The following is a 14,175-nucleotide window of genomic DNA, read 5'->3' on the forward strand; positions in this document are numbered from 1 at the left end:
GGGGGGGCGGGAGGCGTGCGCGCGGCCGCGGCGGCGGCGGCTTTGTGTGCGCGGGCGGGGGGAGGGGAGCAGCGCACGTGGGCCGGGGCCGCGCGGGCACCGCCCCCCCCGCCCCGCTCCGCCCCCCCGCCCGGCGGGGGCCGGTCCCGGGCCCTCGGGGGGGGAGGTTCGGGGGGGAGCCCGTGGCCTGGCGCCGGTAACGCCTCTGCTCGTCCCCTCGTCGCAGCAGCCGCGAGCATGTCTGGGATGAAGCGAGCGGTGGCGGAGAAGGACCCCGACTACGAGGACATCGCCGTCGCGCAGCCCAGCAAGCGGCACCGAGCGGCCGAGCGCTCAGGTGGGCGCCCCGGGCCCGGGCGGAGGCGGCAGGCGGGGGGCGGGGGCAGGGCCGCGGGTGTCGCGCCCGGCGGGCTGCGGCTGAGGTGGCGCCCGGCCTGGCGGGCACCGGGCACGGCTGCAGCCAAGGGCACGGTACAGAGAAGCCGGTACGGCCGGGAAGGGGCTCCCAGATCCCCTGCTCCAACGCCTGCTCCAACCATCACACCCCGCCGGTGTCACCCGCTGAACTGTGTCCCCAAGCACCACGTCTATCGTGGTGCTGGGGACACCCCTGAACACTCCCAGGGACGGTGACTCCACCACCACCCTGGGCAACCCGTCCTGGCTCCTGACTGCTCTTTCTGAGAAGAAATGTCTCCTCATTTCCAACCTGAACCTCCCCTGGCACAGCTTGAGGCCATTCCCTCTGGTCCTATCACCAGTTAGCACAAGCTCCCCAGGGCCCCAGCCGTGTGAGCTGGTTCCTATGGCTGCTGAATGTTCCTTCCCGCCAGCGTAAGGGGTAAGTCAGGGAGAGAAGTGCTTGGGAGGATGGAAGAGAGGAGGAGCGATGGAAGGAGGGACGGAGGTAGCAGCTGGGTGAGTGGGTTTGCGTTGGGGCTGTCAGAAATTTCTGCTTTGGGAACCCTCCCCCTGGCTGGGTGCCTGGGGCAGGTTGCAGTGTTTGGGCAGATGAGAGTCGAGCTTCTTGCCCCTGGGACAGGGAGTAGGCCAGCGGGGTTTGGCAGAGCCCAGTGAGAGAGAATAATGATGGGAGGAGCTGAAGAAATGGGAGCTGAGAAAAATGCAGCTGGCTGTAGGACCTGAGGAAGATCCAGGGACAGCAGGATGCTGCAGCTGCTGGTTTGAGAGGGACAGGTAGTGGCTTTGCAGGTGATGCTTTGGAGGACACTGTATAAGCGGACAAGTCTGGTTGAATGTGCTGCTTGGCAGGTTTTCGGGCAGGTCTGTTAAGGGGCTGGCAGGGGAGCATTGCTGGAGCTGGCTGGAACCTGCCACTTGCTCTGGTTGTGTGTTCCTGTCACTGCAGAGGCGTTCGTAGCCTGCTTTGGAAGCCACTCTTTGGAGGATCTTAACAGTTAGCAGACTTGGGGCCTTAGGACATTGTCCTTGCCAAAGGGAACTTGTTCAAGTGATTCTTCCGAATTGGCTTCTGTCTTTCTCCCTTAGAAGATCCCCCATTTTCCATACAAGAATTCTTAAGTATACAAATTTCGCTAACAGTCTTAACTGAGGAGTGTGGTTGATGCTAAGCAGGACAAAATATGAAAATAAAGCATTCTTAAAAGCCTCTAATGTAACCACAAATTCTTAAGTGCTTTAATTGTCTTAATCCTGGTATTGCAGTTGTCTCTGTCTGAACGGCACGTTTCATGCCTTGCTGTGTTTAGGTTTAAGTGTAGCCTTACATGTGAATTTCCCAAGTATGGTGTTCATGGTTGGAGAAAAATTATATTCTGCTGGTTTTTAATTTTGCATTACTCATCCAGATTCTGTCATAATTCAGTTTTAATGTAGACTTGAACTATTTCTAGTTCTAGATAATGTGTGTGTGTGTGTATATATATATATGGAAACCAGTAAATACCTGTAGGATACTCTCTTGCAAATGCAAGCCTGGATTACATTACTCACCTTGTAGGTACCCGATTGGACAGTAACATTCCTTGTGTCAGTAATTACCTGATAGCTGTAACGTACCAGCAAATTTTGACTTGCTTTTGATTTATTTGCTCTTTCCATGTAGGATCTTAGAAGCCTCTTTGAACAGATAAATGCCCTTTAGTCAAGCAAATGCTTCCTCTGAAGCTCAAAACACAGCCTTGGTATTGTTGCCACCTGTTCTATTTAGAAACAACATAAAATTTTTCTAGGGAACCCAGGCTGTTGTTCTCTCCTCTGCCTTGTGGTGTGGTCATTGGGCTTCTGACACAAGCTGGAGGACCTTTTTCATACTTTCTTCTAGAAGTATGACTGCTTTTCCAAGTCCTTACTTAGAACTGATAAGAACACGTTGCTTGGATTGCTCTGATTCAGCCCTCCTGGAAGAGGATTTTGTAGGAGGTACACCAGCTTTCAGTAACGTAGTTTCTTTTGTGGCTAATAAAAGGCTTGTAAGCACTCCAGGGCAGGCTGTGCTCCATGCCAGTGATAAACATACAAAATACTGGTTTGCATTCTTATTGCTACATGAAGAGTAAATTTTCTGGATATGAATTAGGCCAAGGAGAGACAAAAATGTACATAGCATTCCAGGGTACTCCTGCACAATTGCAGTAGTAACTGCACTTGACGAACTGCATTTTTTTGTTTGTCTCTCTCTTTTTTTTTTTTTTTTACTGTTTACGGCTTCAGTAAGACAGAAGTAAGCAGTGTGGTCATATGTTGTTTGTCATCTCAGACCTAATAAGAAAAAAATATCCTTCTACATAAGCCAGCTTTTAAAGACGCATGTGATTTGTGTTAAGACAAATTACGTTCTTTCGCAGAGAAATTATCCTTGACATTTTTTTGATGCTGAAATTATCACTTCACTTTTCATTTGTTAATGATTTATCTTTGTTTTTTTTTTTCAAGTGGCGCCTCAGAAATAGAAATATTTCTTCTTTATTTTTCATGTGTGGCCTTGTGCAGCTCGAGATGTTGCTGTGCAGAAGATTGAGACAATTATTAAAGAACAGTTTGCTGTCGAAATGAAGAATAAAGAACATGAAATTGAAGTTATAGATCAGGTATAAAAGTTTTCTTACTTAAAAAAAAAATAAAGTCCTGGCGTGATTTGCTTTTGGAGACTGGGGTAGTGGTTATCTGTTCATTGTTATATGTTATATATTCATTGCTATACGTTACCTCTTCTTTTCTTTTCATAGCGCCTGATTGAAGCAAGAAGGATGATGGATAAGCTGCGTGCCTGTATCGTGGCTAACTATTATGCCTCTGCTGGTCTTCTTAAAGCTGGAGAGGTAAAGATTACTTTGTGAAAAACAAGACTTTCAGGGGTCTTTGTGAAAAGTGATGTGTAGTCCACTGGTTATACAGCTAATGTTGGGGTTCGAGATGCAGCTTTTGAAGTAGTGGAATCTGAACCCCCGCTGGGAGAGCAGTGGGAGAGGTGACCTGGCAGGTGTCACTAGCTGGTAGGTGTCATTAACATTAGTCATCTTGACTGAAGTGAGAAGTCTCTAGGCAGCGCTTGGTTCTGTTTCCTGAAACACTCAGCACTTTTTGTCACTTTTTGTTGTGCAGCAGAGCACCTGGCTTCTCCCACACCTCACAGTTACCCTTGCAGAGCCCTGGAGAGTGAAGACCAAATTTTCCCATCTCACAAATGGAGTGGAAGTAGATGGACTTAGAAACTTGTCAGAAAAAAAAAAAAATAATACATTTACTGAGTCCTGGGCAGTGAAACAATCTTCCCTTTACCCAGGCAGTTGTTCTGTTAATGATGTGTTAACCAGGCTGATAGCAGCAGTGAAGCATGAGGTAAATCAAGGAGCTATCACAAAAAGATTAAAAATTCACAAGGAGGTTAAGAAATGAAACAGCAGAGCCCCTACGAGTTAACTCTCCCGTTCTGAGCACCGATTCTTTAATGGCCTGGTAATTGCAGGGTGTTCGAGACTCACACCGAGGCTGAATGCAGGCTCCTGACTGACATGTAGCTCCCTGCCAGTTTCCCTATTTTAGTTAACTCTCCGAGTTGGAAAAATGGTAGCTGTTTTCCAGGAAAAATCTAAACTGAAACCTGTTAATGTGTGCTGAGAGCTGAGGTTTCACTCCCAGTGCCACAAGAGTTTCTCTGCCAAGCAAGGGCTCTCATTGTTATTCCTATTTTCCTATTTTTATCCTTGTTTTTCCTCTCCTTGAACTTGAATTGAGCAACTGGAGCTGAGAAAGATCATGATGGTACTGGGAGGCTTGGAGATCTCTGCATTTCGTTTTGTGTGGGTGGCTGAGGAATTTGAGCTAGATTCTGATCTTTTAAAGTACTTTTATCCAGTGTTGTCACGTGTCAGCAAGAGCTTGTTCTGCCCCTGGTTTACTTGTTTTGCCATGCAGTGTTTTTTTTTTGTTTTTTTCTGTGTTTGTTTTCTTGTAGTTGTTACGAGCTTATGGCTAGTGTAGCTGTACCTTTGATTGCATTTTATTTTGTTTCTAAAAGTCCTGCTTTGCATGCTGGCTAAATCAGGTCTCTCTTTAATTTGAACTTGTTGCTGGTTTCATTTTTTCGGGCTGTTGTCGTTGTGTGGTTAATGTGCTTGATTCTGATGTCAGGGAGTGATTGCCTATTTCTGCTTTTGGGAATGGGAATTTTTGTAGTTTAACTCAGTGTGCTTCATATGTAAATGCTTGTGAACTTGTAAGAAGATGACTTGCAAATTCCTGATCTGTTCTCATGAAAGGTTCTTCAGCCTGGTGCTTCTGGGTTTTGAGGCTTCTGGTTCTGTACAATTACAGTTGTTTGGGTTGTTTGTTTGTACTACAAATAAGTGGACAAGGTGTTGGTCAGTTCACTGGATGAAATAAAAGAAAAGGGGTTGGTTATTTATTGATTTATGTCTATTTTGAAAAGGCTTGAAGGAAGCTTAGGAATTTTCTTATTTTAAAGATTTTTTGCGTGTGTGTGTGTGTGTTTCACATGGAGCTCTTGCAAATGCTTGGAAAACCGATAGGATTTGTGTTCTCCAGATATCAAAGTTCAGGATTTTGGTTTCAAAACTCTTTTAAGGGCTGTTGAGCAGGGAGAGTTGGCAGTTGCTTAGGTCGCGTGCCTCATGGACAGCTGGGAGGAAAGCTCTCAGTTGAGCCCTTAACTTCTGGGTGGGGAACTATTCAACTCCACTGCTGCTGCCACCTCTTGAGGGCGGTTCTGCCCTGTACTGGTGCCCATACTGGCTGCATGTTAAACCTCACAGGTTCAGGAGGATCTAACATTAGCTCTGAAACATCCATTTTGATGAAATTTTGTGAGCATGCATAAGCATGTTCCTCTTTAGCTTTTGTTAGGCTTTGGCAGCAGGCAGGGTGCTAATAAATGTATCTTGCATCATGGGCATTGGCAAGACCACCAGTTGGTAGCAAAACTAAGGAGCCTAATACATTTGCATACCCTGCTTGCCTGCAAGAATCAGGCATCTGTGGTCTTTTTGTGTACAGTGAAGGCCTGCAGAGGAGGGGATGCTGTTATTTTCAAGGGGACATTGTAAGTATCACTCTGCTGCAGCCCTCCTTTCCGAAGCTAGGTGGATTTCGGGGATCAGAGGATCTGAAGGAACAGATTCAATCTGGGGTCCTACTTCTATAGAACCGTTGTAAACTTTTCTCTTCTGTGGTGTATGCTTTTTTCTGCAAGGCAGCTGATTAAATATTTGCTCGTTATTTTTATGTTGAATTTTCACCTTTGGCACAGCCTTGTTTTACCTGGGCTGCAGGAAAATAAATTACTGGATCTGCCTGGCCTCTGTTGCAGGGGACCAGGACGTGTGACACAACAATTCTCAACCACCCTTCAATCAAGAAGTTCCTGGAATCGCCCTCCAGATCATCGTCCCCTGCTAACCAGGGCTCAGACACTCCATCTGCCAACCACTCTGAGAGCGACTCGCTCTCCCAGCACAATGACTTTCTCCTGGACAAGGACAATGGCAACTTGGACGCAGACGACCGGCTGACAAACAGCCTGGACCAGAGACAGAGCAGAAATACTGGCCGGGTAAAGTAAAACGCGAGTGGTGGTCAAGTTGTTGGAGGTGTGTGCTCTGTCTGGACTCGGTGCTGGCACCAGGAGCTCTTCATGTTGTCACCCACCTTGCTGAAGATCTGTTTCTTACCCTCTCCAACTGCTTGCTTCCACTCTCAGCCTGGCTTTGCTGTGAGGCTAACTGAAGTGTATGTAACTTAGGTAACTCCTCTTAATTCAGTCTTACCCAACAGAGAGGTCAGCCAGGCAGCAGCGACAGCGTTCGTGTTGGCACTGCTGATCTGCTGCTGTCTGGGTTGGCAGTCTCTGGGAAAGGAGATGTTGCACGGCTTGAGCACAGGGTTTTGCTGTGTGGATGGAAGTTGGGTCAGGAAAGGTAGAGCCTGGAGAGAAGAGCGAGAAGGGTCATTCCAAGTGACGTGCTTTGGGAGCTGGTGATATTCCACGTAGTGACGCTGCTGGGTGCCCCTGGGAACTGTGTTGCTCTGAGTGATCGAACCCTTGAGGTTGGGGCTGCTCAGCACTGTGTGGGGAATGCCTAGTGGTGGGTGGGTTGGCTCCTCCTGGGGGCGTGAGCTGGTAGAGCCTGAGGGCACACTATGTGCTGGTTTTCCCTTGGTGGCACGGCTTGCTCTTGAACTAATATTACCATTTGCTTAACAGAACCAGGCTGATCCACATTAAAAATACCTTCTTTCATATTTCCCTGAGCTGTTTTCTGTGTTACTTTTGATGTGGATCCATTCCCCATATGGCTCACTATGGAACTGCAGAAGTCATTGTACAGTTGCAGCTAAGAACCCACTTAGAAACAGATACAGCTGCCCAAAAGGTCCTTCTCAAGCTGTGTCCTCAGTACCGTGTGATTAAAACATAGCCCACATCTCGCAGCGAGCACCGGTTTCCCTTATTTTCATCTCTCTTGCTCTAGGAAATAGAAAAGACCCACGTCCTTATTCACAGTGGCCATTAGACAACTGAAGAGAAGCTTTGCAGAAGTTATTTCTCCTGCAGAGAAGCTGCAGCTTGCTGAGCATCCCAGCTTGTTCCTCTGCCCTGCTGCCCCTCTCTCCCCCAGCTGCTTTCCTTACCAGAGGCAGGTAGCTTCCTGAGGGAGATGCTCACTGGTTGCAGGTGAAATGCTGAATGCTCAATGAGAGGAAACTTGTTTCCTTTCAGTTTCTTCCATCTCAGCCCTGCCAGAGGAGAAGAGCCTCTGACCCAAAGTGGAGATGTGTATCTCACTGCGTATGGCTGCGTTCTGCAGTTGGACAAGTTGTCATGTGGTATGGCAGAAAAAGCATTGTTTCTGCATCCAGTGAGCAGGGTGACAGCTTTGGTAACAGGCCTGCGGTGTGCTGAAATCCTTCCTAGGGTCCGTAGCAGAAGCACGCAGACAGTGTGTACCTGGACCGTAAGCCACCAGCCCAGTATAGATAGTTTCTGCAGGGAGTCTTTGGCAGAACAGCTGGATTGCTTGGCTGTATAGCATGGTGGGGCATCTTTGGCCAACACAGAGGTGGCTGAAGGATGAGGAAAAGCTGATGCCGTGCCAGGCTTCTGTGACTGTCCATGCTCCAGCTTGGGGCATCACTGGGTTGATCACTCATTTAACTATGCAGGTTTTCTTTTTTAACAACACCTTACTTTTCTAGTGCCAAACAAAATAATGTTTAAGAGGAATGCTTTTTTTTATTATTTTTTTTTGGTTTGCCTTTTTTTCTTCCCCTACCCTCAGGACAGTTCGGGTGTTTCAAGCTCTCAGAAACCAGGACAACGAAATGCCGGGCTGCCAAGCGACGAGACTTCACGGCTGTACGTGAAGAAAACGATTGTGGTTGGCAACGTTTCCAAGTTAGTATCCAAAGTCTCCATGATGGGCCTTTACTTCAGAATCAAATGGAATAAGAGGTTAAAATTAGGAGATAAAGTTGTTAGGCTGTTGCAGCAGGAGGTATTGCTCTTGACAGTGGACCCAAGGCTGCCCTCCTTGAGTGTCTGCAAGAGCTTTTTGTTGGGGGAAGAGGAGTTTTAATAGGTAGTATAAATAGAGGTTTTAAGGTCTGTTTCTTTCAAGTCTTTAAGCCTTCTCTGTCCATTATAAAATCCCAGGTTTTCCCATGAAAATGCTGAAAAACAATTTGTCCTAATTGTTAATTTGATATGTCCATAGGGATGCGTTTAACAACAACAACAAAAAAGACAACCACCTGACTCTTCCCCTTGCCCCAAACAAACCAACCCCAAATCAGACATTATAAAAAATGAGAAAAACTCTGTGAAAGTACAGCATAGTCTGAAGAAATTTTTTATAGCTTTTATATTTTCCCCCCAAAAAAAATTGAAGACAGGTAAATTTATCTAATTGTTGAACTTTGAGGAAAGTAGCAAATAAAAGCATTCATTTTTGGAAGCTATGGACAAGCCAAGGTTTTAACTCTCTACCCTGTACTACAGAAGTTAATTTTCTTTTGCATAGAAAGTAGCAAATGTTAGCTGATAAGACTTATGGTATTAGAATTGTCTTGAAAATCTACTTAATCCTGGACCAGGAGCCAATTATTGACTAAGAAGCTTCTTTAAAATGCATAAGAATAATTGCTTCTTTTTTGACTTCTTGATGTCTCACAAAAGATGGGGAAAAGGATTTGACACTGACAAAATGAAGTCTTCCTGATTAAGAATCAAATTTTTAAATGGATGAATTTCTTATGGCAGTTGTGCACTGGATTCTAGGGAATATATTGGGAGTATAGAGTAAATTATGAGATTTCTCTTTGTTTTTGGAGGAATTTTTTTATGCAGATCTTGATGAACTGTCAGAATATAGAATAATTAGCAGAAGTATACAGGGGACAAGCTACACATGGGCATTTTACCATCCCTGTTTTTTTAAAAAATTTCTTTGCCAGGTACATTCCCCCTGACAAGAGAGAAGAAAATGATCAGTCAACCCATAAATGGATGGTGTATGTCCGAGGCTCTCGGAGAGAACCCAGTATAAATCATTTTGTCAAGAAAGTTTGGTTCTTCTTACATCCCAGTTACAAACCTAATGACCTGGTAGAAGTGAGGTAATAAAGAGCTCTTCCAGTTGTCACTCTCCTGTTTACGCTTGTCAGGTTTACAGTGCCAATTTTTTTTTTTTTTGAAGTTAACACCTTCTTTTCCTGGTTTTGTGTTTAATGTCTTTCTTTAACCTCTAGCTTGGCTTGACAGACTCTCAAAATAACAGCAGAATTACATTATTTTTTGTAACAAATGTGCCAAACATCTCTTTTTTTTTGTACTGGTGAAAGTTATCTATTGCATTTCCCATGTTATCCCTGTGAGTTTGTGCATCTGTATGCATTATGCTGTCTGCTGTGCAAGGTGCATTTGGAAACGAGATGTTCTCTACCTTCTTCCCAGTGGTATGTGGAAAAGAAATAGAAATTTCAGAAAGCTGTTTTACCTGTAGTTTTAATTGTGTGTGTATGTTTGGGCAAGTTTTATCTTTCTCCCAGGTATTTCTGTACTGCAGTGAGATCAGTGGCATCAACTCCATGGTTTGTGGAATTAATTTCCCATCAGTGTCATGGTATTGCTGCTACAGAAACAGGGCAGTTTCTCTGTCCTCACCTAACCTGTACTCAAAATTGTGACCCTGTTGTGATCAGCAGGCTCAGTTCTGTGTTCACTACTGCAGGCATATGCCCTGGCAGTTTTTCATTCTTGTTCTTTGGAAAAGATAGTCCAAAATGCTTTGTGTTTTCCTAAAGAAATTATTCTCTTAGGGTTCAGTTGCCTGCCTGGAGGGAAGTGGGCAGAACACCTCCATACAAAATGGCAGCTTAATTCTGGCAAAATTAGGCCAGAAGGGCGTATATGAGATAAGAAGTGTTAGTGCTAGCTAATGATTCTGAGAAGGTGATGCTGACCAGGATGAAAACAAACTCCTTTGTATTTTGGGTATAACATACTAAATTAGACTTGACTGCTTTAGTTTTGTGCCTTTCTCAGTTTACAGTATCTGATGTTAGTGCTGTTTGTCTTCTGTTTACTCTCCTCTGGCTAATAGATTTCTTCTTGTCATACAGCTCTAGTCATTTCAATGACCATTTGTGTTCTGGACTAAAAAGAAGTTATTGTTTTGTTTCATTACAAAACTGCATTTGCGATTTACAACTAAAATATTAAAGGAGAAAAGTAATGGTAAATGCTAGAGATAAATATGCCCTTCTTTTTCAGATTAGAGAACGACATTGGTTGAGTTAGCTTTTCCTTGTAGTCTGTTTCATTGGCCTTACATGAAGTGTACGCCTTTTTACTACTAGACAGGGAACAGCAGAAAGAGATTGCGAAATGTTGCAATGAAAACTCACCTTGGAGCTGACTTGTGTTTGTTTGTTTTTTAAAAGCAAGTATTTTTAGTCATTACACAGTCTTTTTTTTGTTTGTGTCCTGTAGTCTTTCATCCAACTGTTACACCATTTCCTTCTCTGTCCACTTGTGTGAAATGAAAGCATGTTTTCAGCTGTCCTCAGAATTAGAATTTGTGGGTTTGATTGCATTCTCTCTGCCGTGAATAGTAGGCCTAAAGCTAACTTTGGTTGTCAGTTAGACAAGCAGTCTTTGGCTTTCTGCAAAAGAGGTAGGTGAAAGCTCTACCTGTTTTGCATACAGAATCTGAATCACCGTTTGTTTCCAGAGAACCTCCGTTCCACCTGACCAGGAGAGGCTGGGGAGAATTCCCTGTGAGAGTCCAGATACACTTCAAGGATAGCCAGAACAAGAGGATTGATATCATACACAATCTGAAGGTATTTGAACAGAATGCTTGAGAGAAAGGCAATTAAATGAGCTCTCCATAATCTCTCTGCATGATCTTGAAGAGCATCCGCTTGTGTGTGTGTGTGCTTCTGTCTCTATTTTTTCCCTGCTGTTCTTTAACACATGAACAGTTGAAGAATCAAAAAAGATCCGGGAAAGTCCCTTACCTTGCCTGTGTTAAAGGTCATGCTGTAGCCAAGGAGCCCAGCTTTGCAGAAGCAAAGCGTTTACCTATTGTTCCCCTACATAGTGAGATTTTTAGCGTGCTCTCACTGGCTTTAGCTTGACAGGTTGCTGCAGGGCTGTCTTTCTGCTGTCAGTGATGGCTGTAACTGTTGTCTTCCTTCCACACCTGCACGTACCAGCTAGAGACTATCTCTCATGGCAGAGTGGGCAGGGAGAGGCTGAGATTGCCGCTCCTTCCTTCTGAACAGAGCCTTCTTTCAAATCATTCACCTCCCCTGTGACATTCAATAGGATTTATAACATGCAGCAGCCCTGGTAAACTAGGCCAATCCTTTTGGTTTTGTGTTAATTAGCAGTGCCTAGCATTAGAGGCATTAAGTCCTCGGCTGGTTTGTTTTCATGTGAGCAGCATGATTAGTTGTATTTAAGCCCTACCTGCAATGATGGTTTTCCTACTAATGTAAATACCGAGTTGTAACCACATATGGAGACAGTAGAGAAGGTTGAAAACGTTCCCCTGGAACTTGGGAATGTGTAATGTAGCCTACGAGAAAAATATATTTGGAGAAGAAAACACATACCTTTGAACACTTGATGTGTATAAGCTGATGCAGTTTGCTTTACGTGCTTGAATCCCATTCCTCCTGTGTGGGCTAGCTTCCTTCACTGAACCTCCTGTGATGCACTGTGTGGCTGCGTGACTCAAGTTTCTGCTGAACTTCCGAAGAAATTGGTAACAGCATGGTTTGTGTTGTGCAGCCTACGGAGGAAAACGGAGCCAGTCTATGGCATAAAAAGAACTGAAAATATTACTTGTCGTGCTTCGTAATAGAAGCACTCACGAGAAAACTCTTTGCTCGTACCTGGCAAAGTAGCGTGAGGATCTTGAGTCAGCAAATCCATGCTGTTTATTTCTTTATTTAGACCTCAGGAATTAAAAAAGGATGCTGCTCAAAGGCTATTCTTAGACTGAAATAATATCTCCCCAACAAATCTAATTTCTTTCAGCTTTTTTGCTCCTTTCTACTTCAGAGTGGGCTTTGGGTTGTGGTTGGCTTCTTAGCTCCTTAATAGCGCACGTTCTTCTGGCCCCATGGATTCAGAACCAACCTGATGCACTGCTGCTTGTCTGATGTAGTTTCAACTCCTTTCAAAGAGATCGTACTGTAAATTCTAGCTAACATGCTGCTCTGTGTTGGTTAATATAAACATATTCTATTGCTTTATCCAGCTGGACAGGACTTACACAGGCCTGCAGACACTCGGTGCAGAAACGGTAAGCCAGCTGGTTGTGGGATGGATGTTGTACTTTGATTCCCTTAAAGATGTTTAGAAAGAAAAAGATAGAAGGGACTAAGCACTGAGTCAGACCCATTTGATTTCACAATTTCTGGAATGTAGGTTTTGCTCTCTTGTTAAATGAAATGGTTATGACACCTTGTCACTGTTCACAACAACAATCATTTTTCCCTTTATATAGTTCAGAGGAAACTGTTTCCAGCTCTTTCATAAAGAATTTAATATGTACTACAGTTTTTGTTTCTTTTTGGAGCCTTTGGTACCAAATGTCTTGATTTGCTTTCTAATGTGCTACAGATCTTGAACATCAAGAATTTAAATTAAAGCTAGGTGTTCTGCTGAAAATACGCAGTAAATTAAGTAAAGGTCTACCCATGTCAACATTCAGTACCTTCATGGAAAATTAACTCTGAAAGCTTTAAATAAAAAAAAATGAATGAATTGCGCAGTTTGTTATATCCCTGAAGTTTCTTTTATTTTTTTCCCCTGTTAGACTGTAGTGAATGGAAATTTTTATTCTGAAATAGCGTTACTTCAGCTTTTCACTCTGTAGAGAAAAATTTAACATGAAATGCCTATGGTGATGGAAGTATATTTTTGAAGAGTAGATGATGTAGTGGTGCCTTTCTGAGGACCTTATCAAAAAGGCAAGCTACAGTTTCATGCCTGTCTCTAAGGAGCTTACCTGGAGCCTGGGCTCTGTGTTCCTTACAGTGTTCACTATTCAGATTTCCCTGGGGACTGAGAGATGCTCTGTTTTACCATGGTGCTTTAGTGTTGCAAGATTCTTGTCTTAGCCCTGGGGAGCATCATGAAAATGGATGGAAATTTTATGTAGAGTTTGGGGGAGGAAGGGGAGAGGTTTCCAGACATTTAAAATAATAATAGTTAAAACAAAAAGGCATAGTTGTTTTCACTATCTTTACCAGCTACCGGATATTATTGTCATCTTTTTGCCTGTTTCTGGAAGGTAGTGGATGTGGAGCTGCATAGGCATTCACTCGGCGAGGAATATCTTTTTTCCCAGTCTTCAGAGTCTGACCTTTCTGATGTTCCTACATCTTTACCACTGCCGTTGAGTATCCCAGCACCAGTTAAAGCTTCCTCACCAATTAAACAGCTGCGGGACTCCAGCCCAGATGCTTCTGCAGACAAAGGTAAAGCAAATGGGTATTGGTGCGACTGGAATGCTTGGAACATCTTCTGGGTGCTTTCTCTTAATTATTCCTTTGGCTTAAAGGTTGATACCTGCTCTTTGCACACAATTCTTTCCTTAATGTACTAGGAAACATAATTTAGAAATTGTTATCATTTTTTTTTTTTTTTTTTAACCTGGAGTTGGTTGAGCGAGCTCTGTTTTGTTAAACTTAGTGAGTGTGGAGTTTCATGTAGCATGCATAGCTGGAAAAAGGTTGTTGAGTAGCACTTGTAGTTTTGTTCTTGGCAGACTGTTTTTAGAGGGCTTTTAGGTTTCTGAATGCTTTGGGGACTGTGTATACATTTAAGGAATCAGTCTAGTGGTGTGTTCAGTTGTATTTGTTGGTTCCTAACATGAGATGAGTTTGAGAAAAACTCTTTATGTAACTGTGATGGTGAAAGTAAAGAGTGGAAGACTTAGTGGATATTTGTTGGTCTCATTCCCACCTGTAAGATCTGAAAATGCAGTGCCCACTGCAATGTGCTGGTGATTGATGCTGTAGCACCATTTGAATTGCCTGAAACAAGCTAGGTACTGGCCACTTGAGCACACTGTTCTGATTTCTAGATTGTGGGAAGTAGGAAAAACTGTGCCTCTGATAGTGTTTAACTTTTTTTCTGAAATATATAATATTAAGACA

At 43.9% G+C, this 14,175-nt stretch overlaps 1 protein-coding gene across 7 annotated transcripts in view; it reads left to right on the top strand.

The window, feature by feature from the left end:
• YEATS2 (YEATS domain containing 2) overlaps positions 1–14,175 on the top strand; it is a 71,294-nt gene that overhangs the window by 22,135 nt on the left and 34,984 nt on the right. For all 7 annotated transcript variants that reach the window (XR_004753263.1, XR_004753264.1, XR_004753262.1 and 4 more), the window contains exons 2-10: positions 230–337; positions 2,974–3,071; positions 3,210–3,302; positions 5,810–6,052; positions 7,779–7,894; positions 8,953–9,114; positions 10,731–10,842; positions 12,270–12,314; positions 13,308–13,494. Coding sequence is in view for 4 of the 7 variants with exons in the window: in XM_035334799.1 (XP_035190690.1) it covers positions 238–337; positions 2,974–3,071; positions 3,210–3,302; positions 5,810–6,052; positions 7,779–7,894; positions 8,953–9,114; positions 10,731–10,842; positions 12,270–12,314; positions 13,308–13,494 (1,156 nt within the window). In the remaining 3 variants the exon portion in view is untranslated. The remainder of the gene's footprint in view (positions 1–229; positions 338–2,973; positions 3,072–3,209; positions 3,303–5,809; positions 6,053–7,778; positions 7,895–8,952; positions 9,115–10,730; positions 10,843–12,269; positions 12,315–13,307; positions 13,495–14,175) is intronic.

The sequence above is a fragment of the Oxyura jamaicensis genome, chromosome 9, assembly GCF_011077185.1.
Source record: "Oxyura jamaicensis isolate SHBP4307 breed ruddy duck chromosome 9, BPBGC_Ojam_1.0, whole genome shotgun sequence".
Taxonomy (NCBI): domain Eukaryota; kingdom Metazoa; phylum Chordata; class Aves; order Anseriformes; family Anatidae; genus Oxyura; species Oxyura jamaicensis.